This window comes from Calliopsis andreniformis, chromosome 5 (genome assembly GCF_051401765.1).
Source record: "Calliopsis andreniformis isolate RMS-2024a chromosome 5, iyCalAndr_principal, whole genome shotgun sequence".
Classification (NCBI taxonomy): Eukaryota; Metazoa; Arthropoda; class Insecta; order Hymenoptera; family Andrenidae; genus Calliopsis; species Calliopsis andreniformis.
Window position 1 is genome coordinate 16,578,764 of NC_135066.1, and position 16,049 is coordinate 16,594,812.

At 34.9% G+C, this 16,049-nt stretch overlaps 1 protein-coding gene across 1 annotated transcript; it reads right to left on the minus strand.

Moving 5' to 3' along the window:
* Positions 1 to 96: 96 nt before the first annotated feature.
* Positions 97 to 12,502, minus strand: LOC143179022 (nose resistant to fluoxetine protein 6). Its single transcript, XM_076377999.1, has 12 exons — positions 12,000 to 12,502; positions 4,602 to 4,757; positions 3,578 to 3,798; positions 2,407 to 2,612; positions 2,057 to 2,312; positions 1,818 to 1,978; positions 1,556 to 1,724; positions 1,276 to 1,469; positions 1,057 to 1,186; positions 790 to 982; positions 554 to 699; positions 97 to 474 (listed from the first exon to the last, which is right to left on the minus strand). The coding sequence occupies exons 1-12, from the start codon at positions 12,271 to 12,273 to the stop codon at positions 328 to 330; spliced, it is 2,253 nt and encodes a 750-aa protein (XP_076234114.1). The 5' UTR covers positions 12,274 to 12,502; the 3' UTR covers positions 97 to 327.
* Positions 12,503 to 16,049: the final 3,547 nt, after the last annotated feature.

Genomic DNA, 16,049 nt, shown 5'->3' on the forward strand with positions numbered 1-16,049 from the left:
TAGCAATTGTAGTGATACTACAAATATTCTGAAACATATTTAAAACCTATTATAAAATATATAATAAAAAATGCTTTTAAATAAATAAGACTGCACTAAATTATTTAGGTACAAACATTATAATTACAAAAATATATATTATTTACAGTAAACCAAATACGACGACGATGTTCATATAAATTATCAATTTTCTTAGCTATCATATACATTGTATATGAGGGCAAGCCAAGGGATTTAACTTCACTAAAAGTAAATCGAAACTTTTAAACACTATTTACAGTGGTTTAAACCATTTTTGGTGATATTAAAAAGTATTTGGTAAAAGCATTATTCTGGTTTCACCGATTTTGTCGAGGCTTCTGATGCAGAAGATTTTTTCATTAAATGGTTCTTAATATTTTGAAATGGTGTATCAAAAAGTAAAGTAAGAACTACAGATAAAGTAAGGACCCATAAGAATTCATTTAGGTTGAACTGTAAAGCAATGAATATATTATAAAAAAATTATACTTTGCAAATATTAAAAATACCTATAAATACTTGCAAAACTTACTTGCAGATGAAAGAATTCAAAGTGTTCTGCACTTCTGGCTGTTCCAACATTGAAAAAATATATTGGAAATTGTGTTAAATATATTGCATAGCTCAGTTTTGTACTGATTAAAAATCCCCTCCATGCTAAGAATCTACTAAATAAACCTGAAATTTGATAAAGATTTTATAAGCACTGTAAATATTGCATAAAAATTAATCATATTTTTAAGTCATGTTTCGTAAAGTAGCATTTACCATTTGTATTTCCAGTGTGATACAGTATAGTTACCCAAGCGAAAATAGCGCACCAACCAATTGGAGCAAATGCATTATACATTGCTGCATGCATTGGATTATATATGTAATCTATAGATCCCATACGAGCAGGTCCAAAAAATGCACAACAGAACATTATTGTACACAGGATCCAGCCTGTATATAAAGCTGTCTAAACAGACATGGCAGTCATTAGATACAAGCACATTACTCAAATACTGATAGGTAATTGACACACATACTTACTTTATTTATCTTATAATTTCTAGGCAAATATCTTAATAAATAACCCATAAAGATTCCTATTATATAAACTGTTAATCTATGCGATGGTAGAGTATAAGAGAAATCAGCAGTATCAAACAGCTGTCTTATTCTATAAATATAAAAATAGTTTTTAAAGAATCAATATGGTTTAGAAATATTGAATGTAATGTAAAGGAAGTTTTAAATATTTTCACTTACGATGTACCAAAGAATACATAATTATTTAGTTGTCTGTAATATGTTATAAAATATCGTAACGCTGTTGAATATAAAGCGCACAAAATAAGAAAGACGCTTCCCATCTTTGGTTTCTTATAAAGGACTAGCACCAGTAAGGGAGAAAAAATAAATAATTGTGTATCGATACCCAAATGGTGTGTATGAGTAAGACACTGAAATTAAACAAGGGTTTATTTATAAAGAACCTTTTAACGCAGTTGTTTAACTAATGGTATTAAATTTGGAAGACCATAAATACCATTGACTCAAATCCGAAGTAGTTATGAATAAATAGAAAGTTTCTCCACCATGTCCTTTTACAAATATTTGCATGTTCAGTTACCACTAAGTTCCACTGTGGTCCAGAAGACATAAAAGGTACCACATAAGTACAGAACAACATCAGTGCTGCTAAAGGTGGTACCAGCCTAAAAACAAGAATTAATATTTTTTAATTGCCGACTTGAATTATTTTTAAAGTCAATAATTAAATATAATCTAATACAAATTATCTGTATTACCTAATTAGACGAGATAAGTATTCGTCTTTAATATTCAAATTGCCATCCTTTTTTAATTTTCCAATGAAAGAATACGATGTTAAGAGTCCAGAAAGCATTATGAATGGATCAGTATAAAGACTAGCAGCTCTTCCTAGGACAGTCCATGGTTTCCCAAGATACTAAAAAGTGGAGACACTGTATACCTTCTTATGAAACGAATTAAAAATACTTTTTTTAAAAAAGAAACACGACTGTACCTCACTCATTTCTGTTTTATTCGTGTATGGATTAAAAAATAAAGCCATGCTTTTATGAGCGAGAAGCAACATGAAGGCATTTATAGCTCGAATGCCATGAAGAGTAGGTATATCATTTCGACTTCTCTCCAATGATACAAGTTTCTTGAAGTTACGTTTCAAAGAAAATGATAAAAGTAGTTCGCTAGCGGGTATTTTATAATGATCATAATATGCCGCTATGATTGTCAATGCGAATACAGTCATGAAGAACAAACTGAAAAAGATATAATCAATATTTTAATATTAATTTATACATAATGCGTCAGACCTTGTGTCTATATATTTTTTGTGCTTTAACTATTCATTACCTGGCATACATAGTTTCTCTCGGATATTCTTTTTTTTTCATTTGACACATTTCTTCATTCACCTTTACTGTAACTTTCAGACCAGTTTGTGAGGTGTATCTGTTGAGAGTGTCACGCATAGATATTTCAATATCTTTATGACTGCATGCTGCAGGTGCACACACTCCCCAATTGACGATAGTAAATCTGGGTACTCTGTGCCCAGGCTGAAGAAAAAATTCAATATCAACGAAATGCTCAAAATATGTACGTTTTAGTATTTTACTTATACCTATTATATTTTAATTAATGTTTTTCTCAAAAATTGAGCAAAATTGTTCTCATATAAAATCGAAATTTAATTGTAATCATAGCATGACTTCCGTCAGAATTTCGTCAACAGACAGAGCCTAGCAGATATCTCACTTAAAATTCATAATACGTCGCCCGTTTTCGCCGTAGCTACGGATCAAATAAATGTCCTTTATTCTTTGACAGGTTTCTCCCGCCGTGGTTCAATTTACATAGACTCTGTGCTTGCGAATTTGCTGCTCTCTTATGTATTCGCTCGAAACGAAATTTCATGTTAAGATTCGACGAACATTGTTGTGGTGTAAATAGTCATACATGATTCCCTTTCTGACAAGTACGAATTCTATTCAACGAAACGATCTACTAATTGGATATTATCCTCTAATTTATTGTTAGAAAATTACTCATCTCGACACTTGGCTTATCTATTTATAAAAGGGGAGACAAAGGAACTGTTTTTCTGAGTAGTTTTCCAAAATATATATGTCTCAAAGTCCACCAAAGAATCAGTCATCGAGGGACCACTGTATCATATAAACGCTTCTGGAGTTAGTTAAATAATTCACGTTGCCAGTGACTAATTATCTGAATTCTTAATTCTAGGAACACTAGAGTGGCCTTCCTTGAACCCTCAACTTACTATATTTCATTGAGTTTGAAATACTTCCTGTGAAAAATTCTCAAAAAATGATTTATTGTCGTATACGCTTCAAGCTTGATATCCAAAAGTCCCCTTGAGCCTTTCCAAAATAAATATATAAAAAGTGTAATTTTGAGATTTTCACGTGGTGACTCAGGTCTCAATATTTCTAGGGCTAGTATCATCATCAAAGATCTCTTCCTATTTGAAGGAATCTGTTAAATACCAGTACGTACTTACATCTGTAATGTTGCTTCTGAACGCATAGTGCGCATGAAGAAGTCGATGGAGGTGTTTAAGGTCCGATCGTGATTCGTCGATGTTCAGTTGTAAATATGCTAAGCAATATTGTCCTTGAATCCCCTCACTTCCTTGGACACCGATGCATTCGTCGAAATCCCCGAATTGATTTACATTTCCGTTGAGGAGTCCAGACGGTATTTTCGCTGTGGCATCGTACACTTGAAACGAGACAAGAAAATACGAAATGTATTCTTTCGTTATAAACTCACTGTTTTATCTTTCCGATTCACTTTTGCATTTTCTTTTTATAAGATCATACGTTTCGATGAACGATTCTTTTTGTCAGCAGTTACCATCCATTGTGTAAGATCATTAAGGACAAACTTGTCAATTGGTCTATGGTCATTTTGAATTCAACGACCGCGTGAAAGAAGTTTCTCTTCTTAAGGTATTCTTGGTGTGCGCCCCTTGCTTGTTCACATCGCGATTTCGTAATTTGAAATCGCAGGTTTACCCTGCGTTCTAGGTAATTCATTCGAAACGAGAAATGATCCAAGGTCGCTTGTCTGGGAACCGAACTTCTTTTTTCGAACAGCTATTTATAGAAAATATGGTAAATAGACAAGTATTTATAATTTACTATCTAGAACCGCTCGAACAGCATATTGTATCGGCAATAAAAATCAAATCTAAATATTAAAAGAGGTTCCTAAATTAAGGGCTGAAGAAGTTGACGTCGTAGAGTTTAAAAATTAGGATTCACGATATTCATTAATTCACTGTCTTATGTTAAAGTAGAAATGATTGATTTCGTGGGAATAGTAATTATAGAAAAAGAATTCATGTGTACTTCGATTTAAGTAAACTTAACAATAATAGAAACCACTTATTCTAAGTTTTCTTGATGGTTCTCCAAGATCTTCAAAATTCACAAAATTTGCAATAATTGATGAGTAATCGTTCTTTGCATATTGTACGTTGGTAATTTAAATATGTTTTAGTCAGACACAAATGGACTCACTTTTAAGAGCCCACAAAGTGAATTTGGCGAGCTCTTGATGGAAGATGTCAGCGTGTTTTTTACACTCTCGACTCACTCGACCAGCACCAGGATCATACGCAGGAAGGACCTGCAGTAATGCCCTCGCTTCTCTGTCAATCTCTTCTGCGAAGTCATCTGGAAAGCCATAAATGTTTCATCAAAATCTCACTTCGATTACAGCGACTAAAACTATTACGTAAATTACCTGACTCGAGGTGTTTTTATTATAGTATTCGAATTTTTAGCAAAAACTCGTCTTGACTACTTACAGACACTTAACGGGATTCTCTGAGCTAATGTTTCACTCAATTAATTCAGTCGAAGTAATGGAAATAACACGCACCCATCAATTGATTCTGAGAGTATTGATTTATCTATTCTTATTTTCGTCATAAAAGCCATTAAGAAAAATTTAGTAAAATTTACATCTTATGAAGGAAGTTCGAAAAATATACAGAAATTTTAAAAAGTGATTCTATGTGCTAAAATAAAAAGAAAACTGAGAATATCGAAATTGCATTTGAGGCTTCGTTTCCATGTTATTAATTGTTGAGAAAATGCCTAAAATGTATGTATACCTATATGTATGTAAAATGTGTCTGACTCGAAGACCCATTCTACTGATATCGCTCCTGGCTAATGCACGCTGGCAGTGGAATAAGTTGCAAGTCAGACATCATTCTCGCGTACATTAGATGTACATATTTTTCATAATTAATACTCAGAAACGAGTTTTTCCTCAAACGATTTCTTCTTATTTTAGCATGTAAAAACACTTCTTAAAATTTCTCACACCTGTTATCCAACATTCTGTATATCAAAGACTAGTTAACTATAGCTCAATATAATATGTACAATATGTTCCAAAATAACACACAACAATGTTTTCAGAGAGGATTCATCATCCGAACACTTTTGTCTAATACAGACTGCTCTATTGTACTCACAATGTACATCTGTGTCCTTCTTTCACACATCGCTTCCCTTAGAATTTCGCAATTAACCACAGCTCCAATTTCATCAGAGGATTCTTCCACAAAGCAACCCTCGCCTAGCAAACCTATCGTTCTCAGCAGAGTCGACGCAAGAAAGACTTTCACTCTCCTTCGAACGTCCGACAGTGATTCAGGTGAGCTGTAAACCAGCGAACGTGGTACGTGTTCCGCGTGCAAGCCACTACATTTGGTCGCAGGAGGAAAAGCGACCAGTTCAAACATCGGGGATCCTGACATTGACATGCTACCAGGCGCGTTCAAAGGCAGCTTCTCTGCAGACGTGACCTTCTTCGAGTGATGGCCGCAGGGCACTTGCCAGAGCAGCGCGGAAGGAATTTTCGAACCTGAGAAAAGGTCAAAGCCTCCTCTGATGACTCGTTGAAACGGGAATCCCCAAACGATCTGTGGTCATTGGACCGTTATTAAGTGAATTAACGAGAGGAACGAGATGTATAGTTATACTATGATCCAGGCGTAGGTTGGATGTTGGTCGATGTCGTTTCATCGACTCCTATTTGCATATTTTTCCGTTAATCTTGAAATTGTTAGGACATTTGATACCCAAATTGAGTTAAGCATAGGTCTCCCTGGACTGTGGAATTAATTCTTCTTTTGTGCTTGCTGATCTTTGTGCATCTTGAATAATATCGTTTCCTAGGTTTTTATGCGCGAGAGATAGATATTTTTTACTGTTCTGCTTACAGATGCAATTAGGGTATTCTTATTTCTGTTTTCTTGTACTTGAAGTGGAGTGGTGTGTACCATGTCCTAAATAAGATAGTTGCTATATCGCTGAACATTGAGTACTGCAGAGTGGAGCTAAAGTGAAGAAGATGACCTGGTACAGATACAAACTAAATAGCAAAGACTGTTTTTGACCTGATTCTTCATCACGTCGTATCTATTTTACTATTATACAAGATTGCCAATGCAAATAAGCAATTTTATACGAATGATTATAATATAACGAAGGCTATATTTTTTTTCTTTGACTGTGAAGTACCTATAAAGAAAGATTCTTGAGAAATATTGAATTGATAAGCAATCGTCAATGAAGTTTTTATTAGACAGAGGTTGAGCCTCAATTGAACTCGATCGATTTCGAAAGCGAGCCAATTGCGAGGGGAACGCGTTCATTTTTTATATTGTGTAAACGAGAACAATCGTGGCAAAACCGTGGATATGAATATCGAAGGCAGAATGTAATATCCAATAATTATTGAATGTTGAAAGAGCTTCGTTATCGCGTAATTTATTCGTTCGTATTATTAATTAGTTGCAATCGTAATTCCCCGTTATACTTTATGAAAAGTCTTTCAACCGTGTTGGAAATGTCTGTAAAAAATCATCGAATGAGATCACATCTAACTGAAAGGTTGAATAAATTAAATTGTTTCTTCTCCAACTGGTTTTTATAATTTACTCCTTAAGGATACCCTAATTTTTTTATCACAAAAGAAGAATTATAAAAGAGAATTCTAGAATATTTTTTCATCCTTCTATCAAGAATTCTGCATTTTTTTCAATCCTAGAGCGTAGAATGCTTGCTCTGTTAATACAAGCAGATTTTTGTATAAATAGTTTTCAAGACTTCAGCTTCCATGAGCAAATGTTTACGTCCTCTATGTGCTGAAGAGTCCAGTGTTAAGTATTTTGCAAACCAGTATAATACTTGACTTTTACCCTAACAAAATAGAAAACATATTCGTAAAGTCTTAAAATTTCTAAGTTTCTTTTCTTTCGCTATGATGCAAGTATTGTATGCTATTAAAAATTAGAATAGATTTTCTAGCTTAAGATTGTGAAGCTTTGCATACTAAAAGACAAAGATGGTTCAAATCCCTTTAAACGATATGTTCCACTGAAGAGGACAAAAGAGAACGGATGACAAGTTTCGAAATTGGCACTCAGAAACGATACATCCGGTTCTATTTCCAGTTTGTCGACAGTTGATGCAACAAAGTGTCGTGAGACGTATTACTACGACAAAAATGGTGGAAATCGGGTCGTCTTCTATTGCGATTGTCTTTTAACACTTTGAGTGGACGTTAGTGGTCTCTTACGAAAACGCTACCGACTTTCACTGTATTTATTTGCATAGTGGGAAAATATAATTTGAATATTCGAATTGCTTCGAATATTTCAACAGGTCGAAATAAACGATCCCAGTTTTACTTTCTACCTAGGGTTGGGCTAAATTGCCTGATGATAAATTTAGATGAGAAATTTACATGATGTTCGTTAGTTAAAAGTAGATGTTCCTTTTTGCTTTTATATGTCCCAAGTAAACGAAGACGTCTCGAATCTCATTTGTCACTATAGTGAAGTAGATATTTTTTTTTATCAGCGTAACTTGCATGGAGTTCTTCTTCCAAAGAGAATCTCAATACTACACCCAGTCAATATTAAGAGGAATCATTCACTCGCGTAAAACAGTTTGTAGAATTAGCAATTAACACTACGTTGAAGATTGGAGTTGGAAGGTGCTCACGTGTACAGGTGTTTGTGTTAGCTTCTTCCGTGTGGAATCACTTAAACAGTGTACACAGACAGATTTACGCGTATCTCGTCTTATCATGGCGTATTTGGATTCTTCCGTTTCTTGATATAAGCTTTGTTTAATGCAAGTCAAACACTCAACTGATTATGCGATATTTATCATACCCTTGATGCAAATTTTCAATTTGGAAAAGTAAATTAGAGTTTTTGTGCGACTAAGGTTGTTTTATCTATAAATAAATCATTCGGTTGTTATTTTATGAATATTATTAACTTATAAAGCTTGCTAACTTTAGTAATAAATAATTTTCGATTTTTCAAATGTTCAATTTTTATTTATAGGTCAATTAGTCTCTATTATACCTCAGGTAGATATATTACAAGCAAACAATACGATGTCTGAACATTAATAGAAGTGACTGCATCCCAAATAGGTTCCCAAACAATACATGTTACTTCTCATTTACAATTCTTCGAGTGTTAACGATCTGATAATGGTCGTACATATTTAGCTCAATCGAAAATACAACGTATCCTATTGTTCGTCAAGTGGTCATTAAATTGAAATCAGTGTATACAATTATAAAATACCCATTCACAACTTCGAAATTTACGACAGCTTCCAAATTACACGAATCAATTAAAGTGTCTAAATGGGGAGTAAAATCTTTTGTTGCCCTTATTGGAAGAAGGAGGTCTTAATTTGATAAAGAAGTGGAGTACAGATCCAAATTTAGATTTCGCTGCGATTGTATGTACGTCCACGTTGCCGAAAGTAAAACCGTCCTTCGAGTATCGTCCTAGAAAATCTAGGATCGATTACGTCAAGGTAACTCGGCCAACGAAACGAAAGTCGAACGAGTGACTAATTGTTGTGCTAATAAATTCTTTCATGTTAACTTTTTGTGCAACGAGATCGCTGCTGTGCAGCATGTCTTTTTCGTGGGTTATACATGTTTCCATGGAATAATCTTACTATTTTATGGGCAGTAGGTAAAAAATATTGAAGCTTCACTCTAAGTCAATTTCTTATTAATACTATTGGAAAATAAGGATCATAAACGATTTTAACATAACAGTAATACATGTACAGAACGTCCAAGCTGAAATAGGCCACCTAAATATCTCTTCGGTTTTTAATGCCACGAAAATCGTCCATGGCATAATCTAAATAGTTTTAGAAGAAGAATATCACAGAAGAATTTTTTGTGTAGTGTCTTTTTTTTCAGTTTTCTGCATTTTTATATTATTAAAAACACAGGCTATATTTAGATGGTCTGTTTCAACTTGAACATCCAATATAGTAAAATTCATCAACCCCATTACAAAAAAGGACTTAGATTTTGAAAATATATCTACATATGTATATCACTGAAATTTATTAATTTTTTTGTGTGTAAAATTCTAGTATATCTGTCATGTCAAACTCGAAAAATTAATCCTGTATAAGCATTGCAACTACTCAATTCAGATAAGGGTAATTATCAATAGAAAGTACGGGTCCGCGGCTTGAAATGAAGGAAGAGGATGTTCCTTGCACCGGAAACGAGAACCTTCGCGGGAAATTGGCAAGAAAGTGGCAGATGCTAAGAAAGTTTTCAGATCTCATTTTCCTCGCAGTGTCGTCGTTTCGTATGGTTACAAGACTATCCATTGCACATGGCACGTGATGTAAGACACAATGCCTGAGAGGAAACTCTTTATCAGGCTTCAGCGCGCGAATGTTTGCGGTCACCATCAGCGTGTCGATAATTGTGCAATTGCTTGACGTAAAAATATTTTCAATCACACGTCCAGCACGTCTTCTGATAGCGATTCGGTTATCAGGGGCTAGAGTGCATGCAATAAATGTTTAGTTCGGTTTTGGGACAGGATTCGTAAAAGCCTATTTCAGAAAATCTCGCGGATAGTTTTCTGCGTTGACTTTAATTGCATTTGGATTGTAGAAAAGTGCCTTTCACGTGTAATTTAGCCTTGTAAAACAGAAACAAGTTCGTCAGAGTAAGAATGTGAATTAGAAGGGATGATGGATGATTACGACCTGTTCCGAAGTCAAAAATAGAAAAATGTGCAGTAGTAAGCAGCAAAAAGTTCTAATCATTTAGATCGACTAACTTTGGCTTAAATATCTTACTTTTTTATTTCCTTCACAATTTATGAGTTTATGTAATATATCTTAGAAAAGAATCGACGAGTATAACTATGAAGAGAAGGTCCTCAATGGGGGATGAAGATTTTAGTTTTTGTGCTACTAATAGGCTAATTGTAACACGATTGTATCATCAATTTTGGTAGGATAATTCACCTTTAAGTATCTCCAAATCTTATTAATACAGAGATCAGTGAAATCAGTGCAGTACTCATTAAAAGGAGCACAAAACAGTTATTAATAAAAAGTTCCTAAAATTCCTTTTCAATAAAAAATATTATTTGTTTAGAGCAGTAAATTTTAGACCAAAAATAACACTTAGTGTTTTCATTTTACAAGTCTCGGGGCTTAAAATATTGAACATCAATCTACTACATACCACAAAAGAAGAAAGTGTCTTCGATAGACCCTCCTTCTCTTAGAAACACAAATTCTATCTTCAAGAGCTTTATCTTTAATCAAGGAACAACTAAAAATTTTGAAAAATCGTTTTGGCTTACAGCCACAGATACAATTAGCCATAGTAAAACGTCGAAAGGTTAAAGAGTGATAAGACTTTCTCTAGGCCCATCGATATGTGTACTCCCTATTTATTGCAGTCGTGTTACTTCACATGTCAACGCCGCCAACGTGCATACGATACAATGAGTAACGAAATCGCAAGTGGTTTGCACATACTGCACATGGATGAAAATCGGAATCGGGGAACGGCTACCGTTTCGAAATATCGAAAGTTGTCACGTCTTTTCCCGACTTTCAATCGCTCCAAATGACGCCCATTAATGGCAAGCTGGATTTTGTGTTATGAGTTATCATTTTTAGCTCTGATTATGATTGATAGCTCTGCTCAAGTATGTTACTAGCACTATTGAAATGAAAATTTAAATGATTTCATACTCATATTTTCTGAAATAGCAACAGTAGTATTCTTAGATTTGTTAGTGAGTCTATCGTCAAATCTATAATTGGGTCCACGATTAGATTTATCATTAGATAGTTGAAAAGTACAATTAGTCAATGTGTGTATGACACAAATTCTAATTTTTTTTTTTAAGGTAATACAGTAGATGTACCTAGAATTATTTTTTAAATTTTACTACTATAATTGGGTCTAGGTTGTCATCAAATATTAAATAAGCAGTGTTGTATTTATAGTCCAACTAATTCTTTTCAAGAAACAAACATATTACTCAACTCAGATTATCTTCATCGTAGAGATAAACCACAGTTTCAATTCAACAAGCGTCATTCCAAATTATAGTACAGATATAACACGTACTCCTTATTGAGGATTCAAGGCCAACGTAATCTATATTCAAACATCCTTCTCCATCTCATTCCCCGAGTCAACTGCCCAAAGTACCACACAGCTAATTAAAATTCACCCTCGAAGAGGAATCTCTTAACTGACCACTTTCAAACGTCCACATCAAATAAATTAAATAAACCTTCGATTCTGTCCTCTCTAACTCAGCTCTTTTCCCCAACTCCCAGCCACTCAGCGAAGAAGCCTAACGCTTGTCCCAACATTGCCCACACACCAGCTAGCATCTCTTTGCCTTCCGATCACGCGAGTCGGATGCCATGAATTTTGCATCATCGCGCGAAAACACTGCTTGTCTAATTAATTAACCTTCGTCCGCGGTCGCAGCGCGCGCCGCGACTCTTAATTTTTAATCTCAACGATCCCATCCAAACAGAGCGCGTCACTCTTTAGCAACGAGAAAGACTCACCATAGAACGGATTGCTGTCTCGAGTCTCGAGGCTCTGCAGCCCCCACGGATCCTTGCTTTCCTCGATCGTATGATTCCTCAGGTTCCCGATCAGTTCGAACAACGTAAAGTTATTCGTCAAGTTGGTCTTGTTTCGAGACAGGACTCGAAGGATCTGCTCTTCCTCCAGAGTACCCAGTCCTCCAGGGGTCAGGACATCCACGTCCACAGTTTTGCCAGCATAAGCGAGCTTCACTAGCAGGAAGATCGTCCATGTCTTAAGCAACGTTCCCATTTTGAATAATATTCCTCTTGTATAAGGAGTTCTTCTGTCCTCTTCCTGGGTTGTCTCCAAATTTCGTGAACCGCTATCTGAATTTATCGGAGGCAACTAGCACAGTGATTTTACACGATCTTCTAAACATCCGACATCCGATTGTTGAAGATTGCCGATTAGTAAGGGGGTTCCAGGATCGGTGAAAACTTTGATTCGTTCTCCAGAGTGATGTCAGGTTTTCCGCGCGTGCTCGTTCCCGATTGAAAAAAGACTAGAGTTGGAAATGATCGAGGGAACAATGCTAACGAACGTTTCACGGCCTCTGTATTGCCCGATCGTTCGAAGGCGAGCTTTATGAGTGATCGTGAAACGACGGAGTCACCTGTTGTGCGAACGAATAGGGCGAGAAGAGGGGTGGACGCTGAGCTCCTCCACTCCCACTCTGGCCGTCTTCGAAGGACTTTGTTAGTCCAAGTCAAATTGTTCGAGACAATTGCGTAAATCGACTGGTGAACCTTTGTCGCTTTTTGCGCTCTTTGTTTTTTCTAAGTTTGACAATTAGTCGAGTTTTTGGTTGGGTATTAGCTTTGTGTGCTTTGGTAGAATGTCTTTGGGAGTCTGTTAGTCGGTCCAGGGAACGAAAGATTTCTAATTTAGGGTTTCGGAGAAGCCTTATGTTAGACTGACTAATATTTGATTTGCATTGATTGTCAAGTGACATTGATTTAGAGAAATTAAAGAAATGATTGGGATATGGAAATTTGAATATTAATGGAAAATAGTACGAGTTCACTATTTTTGGGAAGGTATTTAAAATTGTTAACTCTAGAGAAAGTAAAATACTCGTTCAAATTTAGGAGGGGAAAGTTTGCTAAAATATAAGATCGAATAGTTGTCAGATTACTAGGTAATATGTTAGTAATCAAACACGCACAATAAAGAAAATGGGAAAGTGTTTACTTTAAAAATTTGTTAACATAAAATGGGATAAGAAATCAGTTAAAATTTCATTAATCCCTTGATAGGGATTCCAGAGGAAAACAATTTTTTAGGAAAAAGATTTATTTCATTTTTTGTATTCAGTGTCATATTTTATTATTTTTAAACAAAATTTGTTATCTCGTAAAGAAGTAAAATAAGTACATTAAAATTAACACAAAAAATTTTAATTAACAGAACATTTATATAGTTTATTTTTCATCCACGTGCTGCATTTTTATTATCCAAAGACACAGGCAATGTTCCAAATATAAAATTTCTATGAATAATTATAAGTCAATTACATTTTAAATTTATAGCATTTGTTACATATTTGAAATTGAAATTAAGATCATAAAAGTTATACTCCTTTTTAATGGTTTTCGTGGTTCAAATGTATGACCCTGTCTCTTACGACACATAATTGATTTTATACTAACATTTATAGAAAAAGCAAATTTAAAATCCAATTAAATCCGCGACAAATCAATTTAAGAAACCATTAAAACATTTGCGAAAGTCCAATGTGCTCGCAACAGGTATTCGCGGAAAGGTGCTCGAAAAATTGTGTTCGAGAAATACGAAAACTTTTTATTCCTTTTATTAAATTTATTGTCAAATGTTGTCACTGTATCGTATATCATTCTTTAAATGTCATTTCATTTATATTTGCATAAATTCGTAATAAAAAAGTGTCGAACAAAAAAAATTGTCTAGACCTTGCCTTATAATCCTTTTTCAGATCTCAAAAAAGTATTTAAAAATGTTATTAAAAAAATTGTACAGAATCCCAAAAATATAATTGTATCCATGTTTTATTTATACACCGTATAGTCTTTTGTACAGAAGCTTCGATAAGCTAAAGTTAGTGATTCCAAAAAATAAAAGCAAGTACATGCATGGAATATTTTTAATGATGATCGTAAAACAAGTGGGGAAGAATGTTCCTCCCATTTGAATCGAGAAGCCGGGCGTGGTATGCTTTGCTAATACAAATTTCGTACCTTTTTACATTCATGTTAAAATACATTGACCTTTGCCAAGCTTTTAAGAAGACAGTGAAAATAACAACAAAATACATTTGAATTTCTAATATGAATACTGTACAGCTTCCTTGCTTCCTGGAATCGTCGATTCCTCATTACCTTAATCTGGCTACTTCATCCTCGGCTTCTCTTCCTCGGAATAAATTTCTCAGGCCAGGGAATGAAATATCGCTCGTGGATCCTGTATTTGTATTGTTCGATACATCGAACTCTTGTAACGAAGCCAACTATATCACAGGTTCGCGAGGAGCACGTTATCTTCGTCGCACAGATGCGAATCGCAATAGAGAGTGGGTCGGGGCCCCTAGTGTGTTGCATTCTTCAGCAATTCTTGCGACATATTCTATTCGTGCTCACCATGAATTACGACTTTTGATTTGACGTTTCTGTTAGTGTGAAGTTCAACGAATAGATAGAATTCGTTGATAGGGTCTAGCTTCTGGGGCTTCTCTGCACTGTACTGTGATTATTTTAGTCGACCCTTGATTCAAATTAGCCTGCTTCTGTTCTTCAAGACGTTCTTCAGAGATTCTAACATAGATATAATTTTGCATAAATTTGTTTTTGTAATTTCTAGTACGTTTCTAAGAAATTTTAGAAACATTCTAACCTCTTGATAATTAATTATGGAAGCTAGTTGTAGAAGGGGCAATATATGAGAGACTGTAAGAAATGAATTGACTTTAAATATAATAAATTGGTTTCTCATTAACCCGCGGTCATTAGCGCGGGGTGACCCTAACATCCCAAACGATTAAACCGAACCTGCAGTGACTCTGGTAGTTCTGTATGTAAATATAAGTTAACACTATGTTAATACCTTATTATAGGGGAGTAAAAAAAGGACGTTATCTGAAAATCAGCTGTTCATTTTGCAAAACTATAATTTTGTTACACATAGCTACTCTTATCTACTAAAGAATTGCGAAAACAGAAGCAAACGAATTATAATTTTCTAAATAAGAAAAACACAAGTCAGTTTATAAAACTACTCAAAAATTCTCTGAAATCTGCTCACGTCAGGATACGTAGCTAAATGACTTTTTCGCGTCGTGGCTAGGTACCTAATATCTGTCCACTCTTACGCGCATAAGTAAGAAGATGGAGCTAGCTAATTTTTGGGGATGAGAAAACTCCGATTGGTTGCATTTGCTTCGAAGAGGAGAGATCTTTCCTCTAAAAATCTGTCTTTGGAAGAAGAACCCTTGTCTTTTTGATGAAATACAGGAGAGGAAAGTGCAACCACCTGGCAGCCAAATATTGCCTGAGTGATTGACCAGACTCTCTTGTTAGGGTTGCCGTTTTATGACGCTTTGCTCAGCAATTCGCAGACCACCCGTCGACGAAACAACATACACATTATCTTAGAGTGACGACTGCTAAACTTACTACTGAATGCCAGGGAACGTAACACTAGATTTATGAGTGGTCCACAGAACATAAAGATCCTCAAGTATAGAAGCCTTCTCATGCATCTGGTAAATATCAACCTTTCACCGACAACAGACGCAGTTTATAATAATTAACAGTTACTGAGACAATCAAATTAATCTCCCAATAAAAAACAAATTTTTTTCGGGATTGAAAATGCCTGGGGTGCTGGAGGCACTGCGCGTGAGTGATCGTGGGTTAAAGTAGATATCTGACAAAGCCTTTCGGTGAACCTAACGGATATTATGTTGCCATAAAAATTTCCACGTCTGTACATAGTATGACACTGTGATGTTTATCAGCTTTTGCTATTTTACAATGTCAGTAATAGGTGATTAG

Excerpts from the sequence above, each read along its gene's own strand:
- LOC143179022 (XM_076377999.1), bottom strand. The coding sequence starts at position 12,273 with ATGGGAACGTTGCTTAAGACATGGACGATCTTCCTGCTAGTGAAGCTC. Across the intron at positions 1,725-1,817 it reads TACTTATCTCGTCTAATTAG|GCTGGTACCACCTTTAGCAG; the intron begins GTAATACAGATA and ends TCTTGTTTTTAG. Across the intron at positions 700-789 it reads TCACACTGGAAATACAAATG|GTTTATTTAGTAGATTCTTA; the intron begins GTAAATGCTACT and ends ATCAAATTTCAG.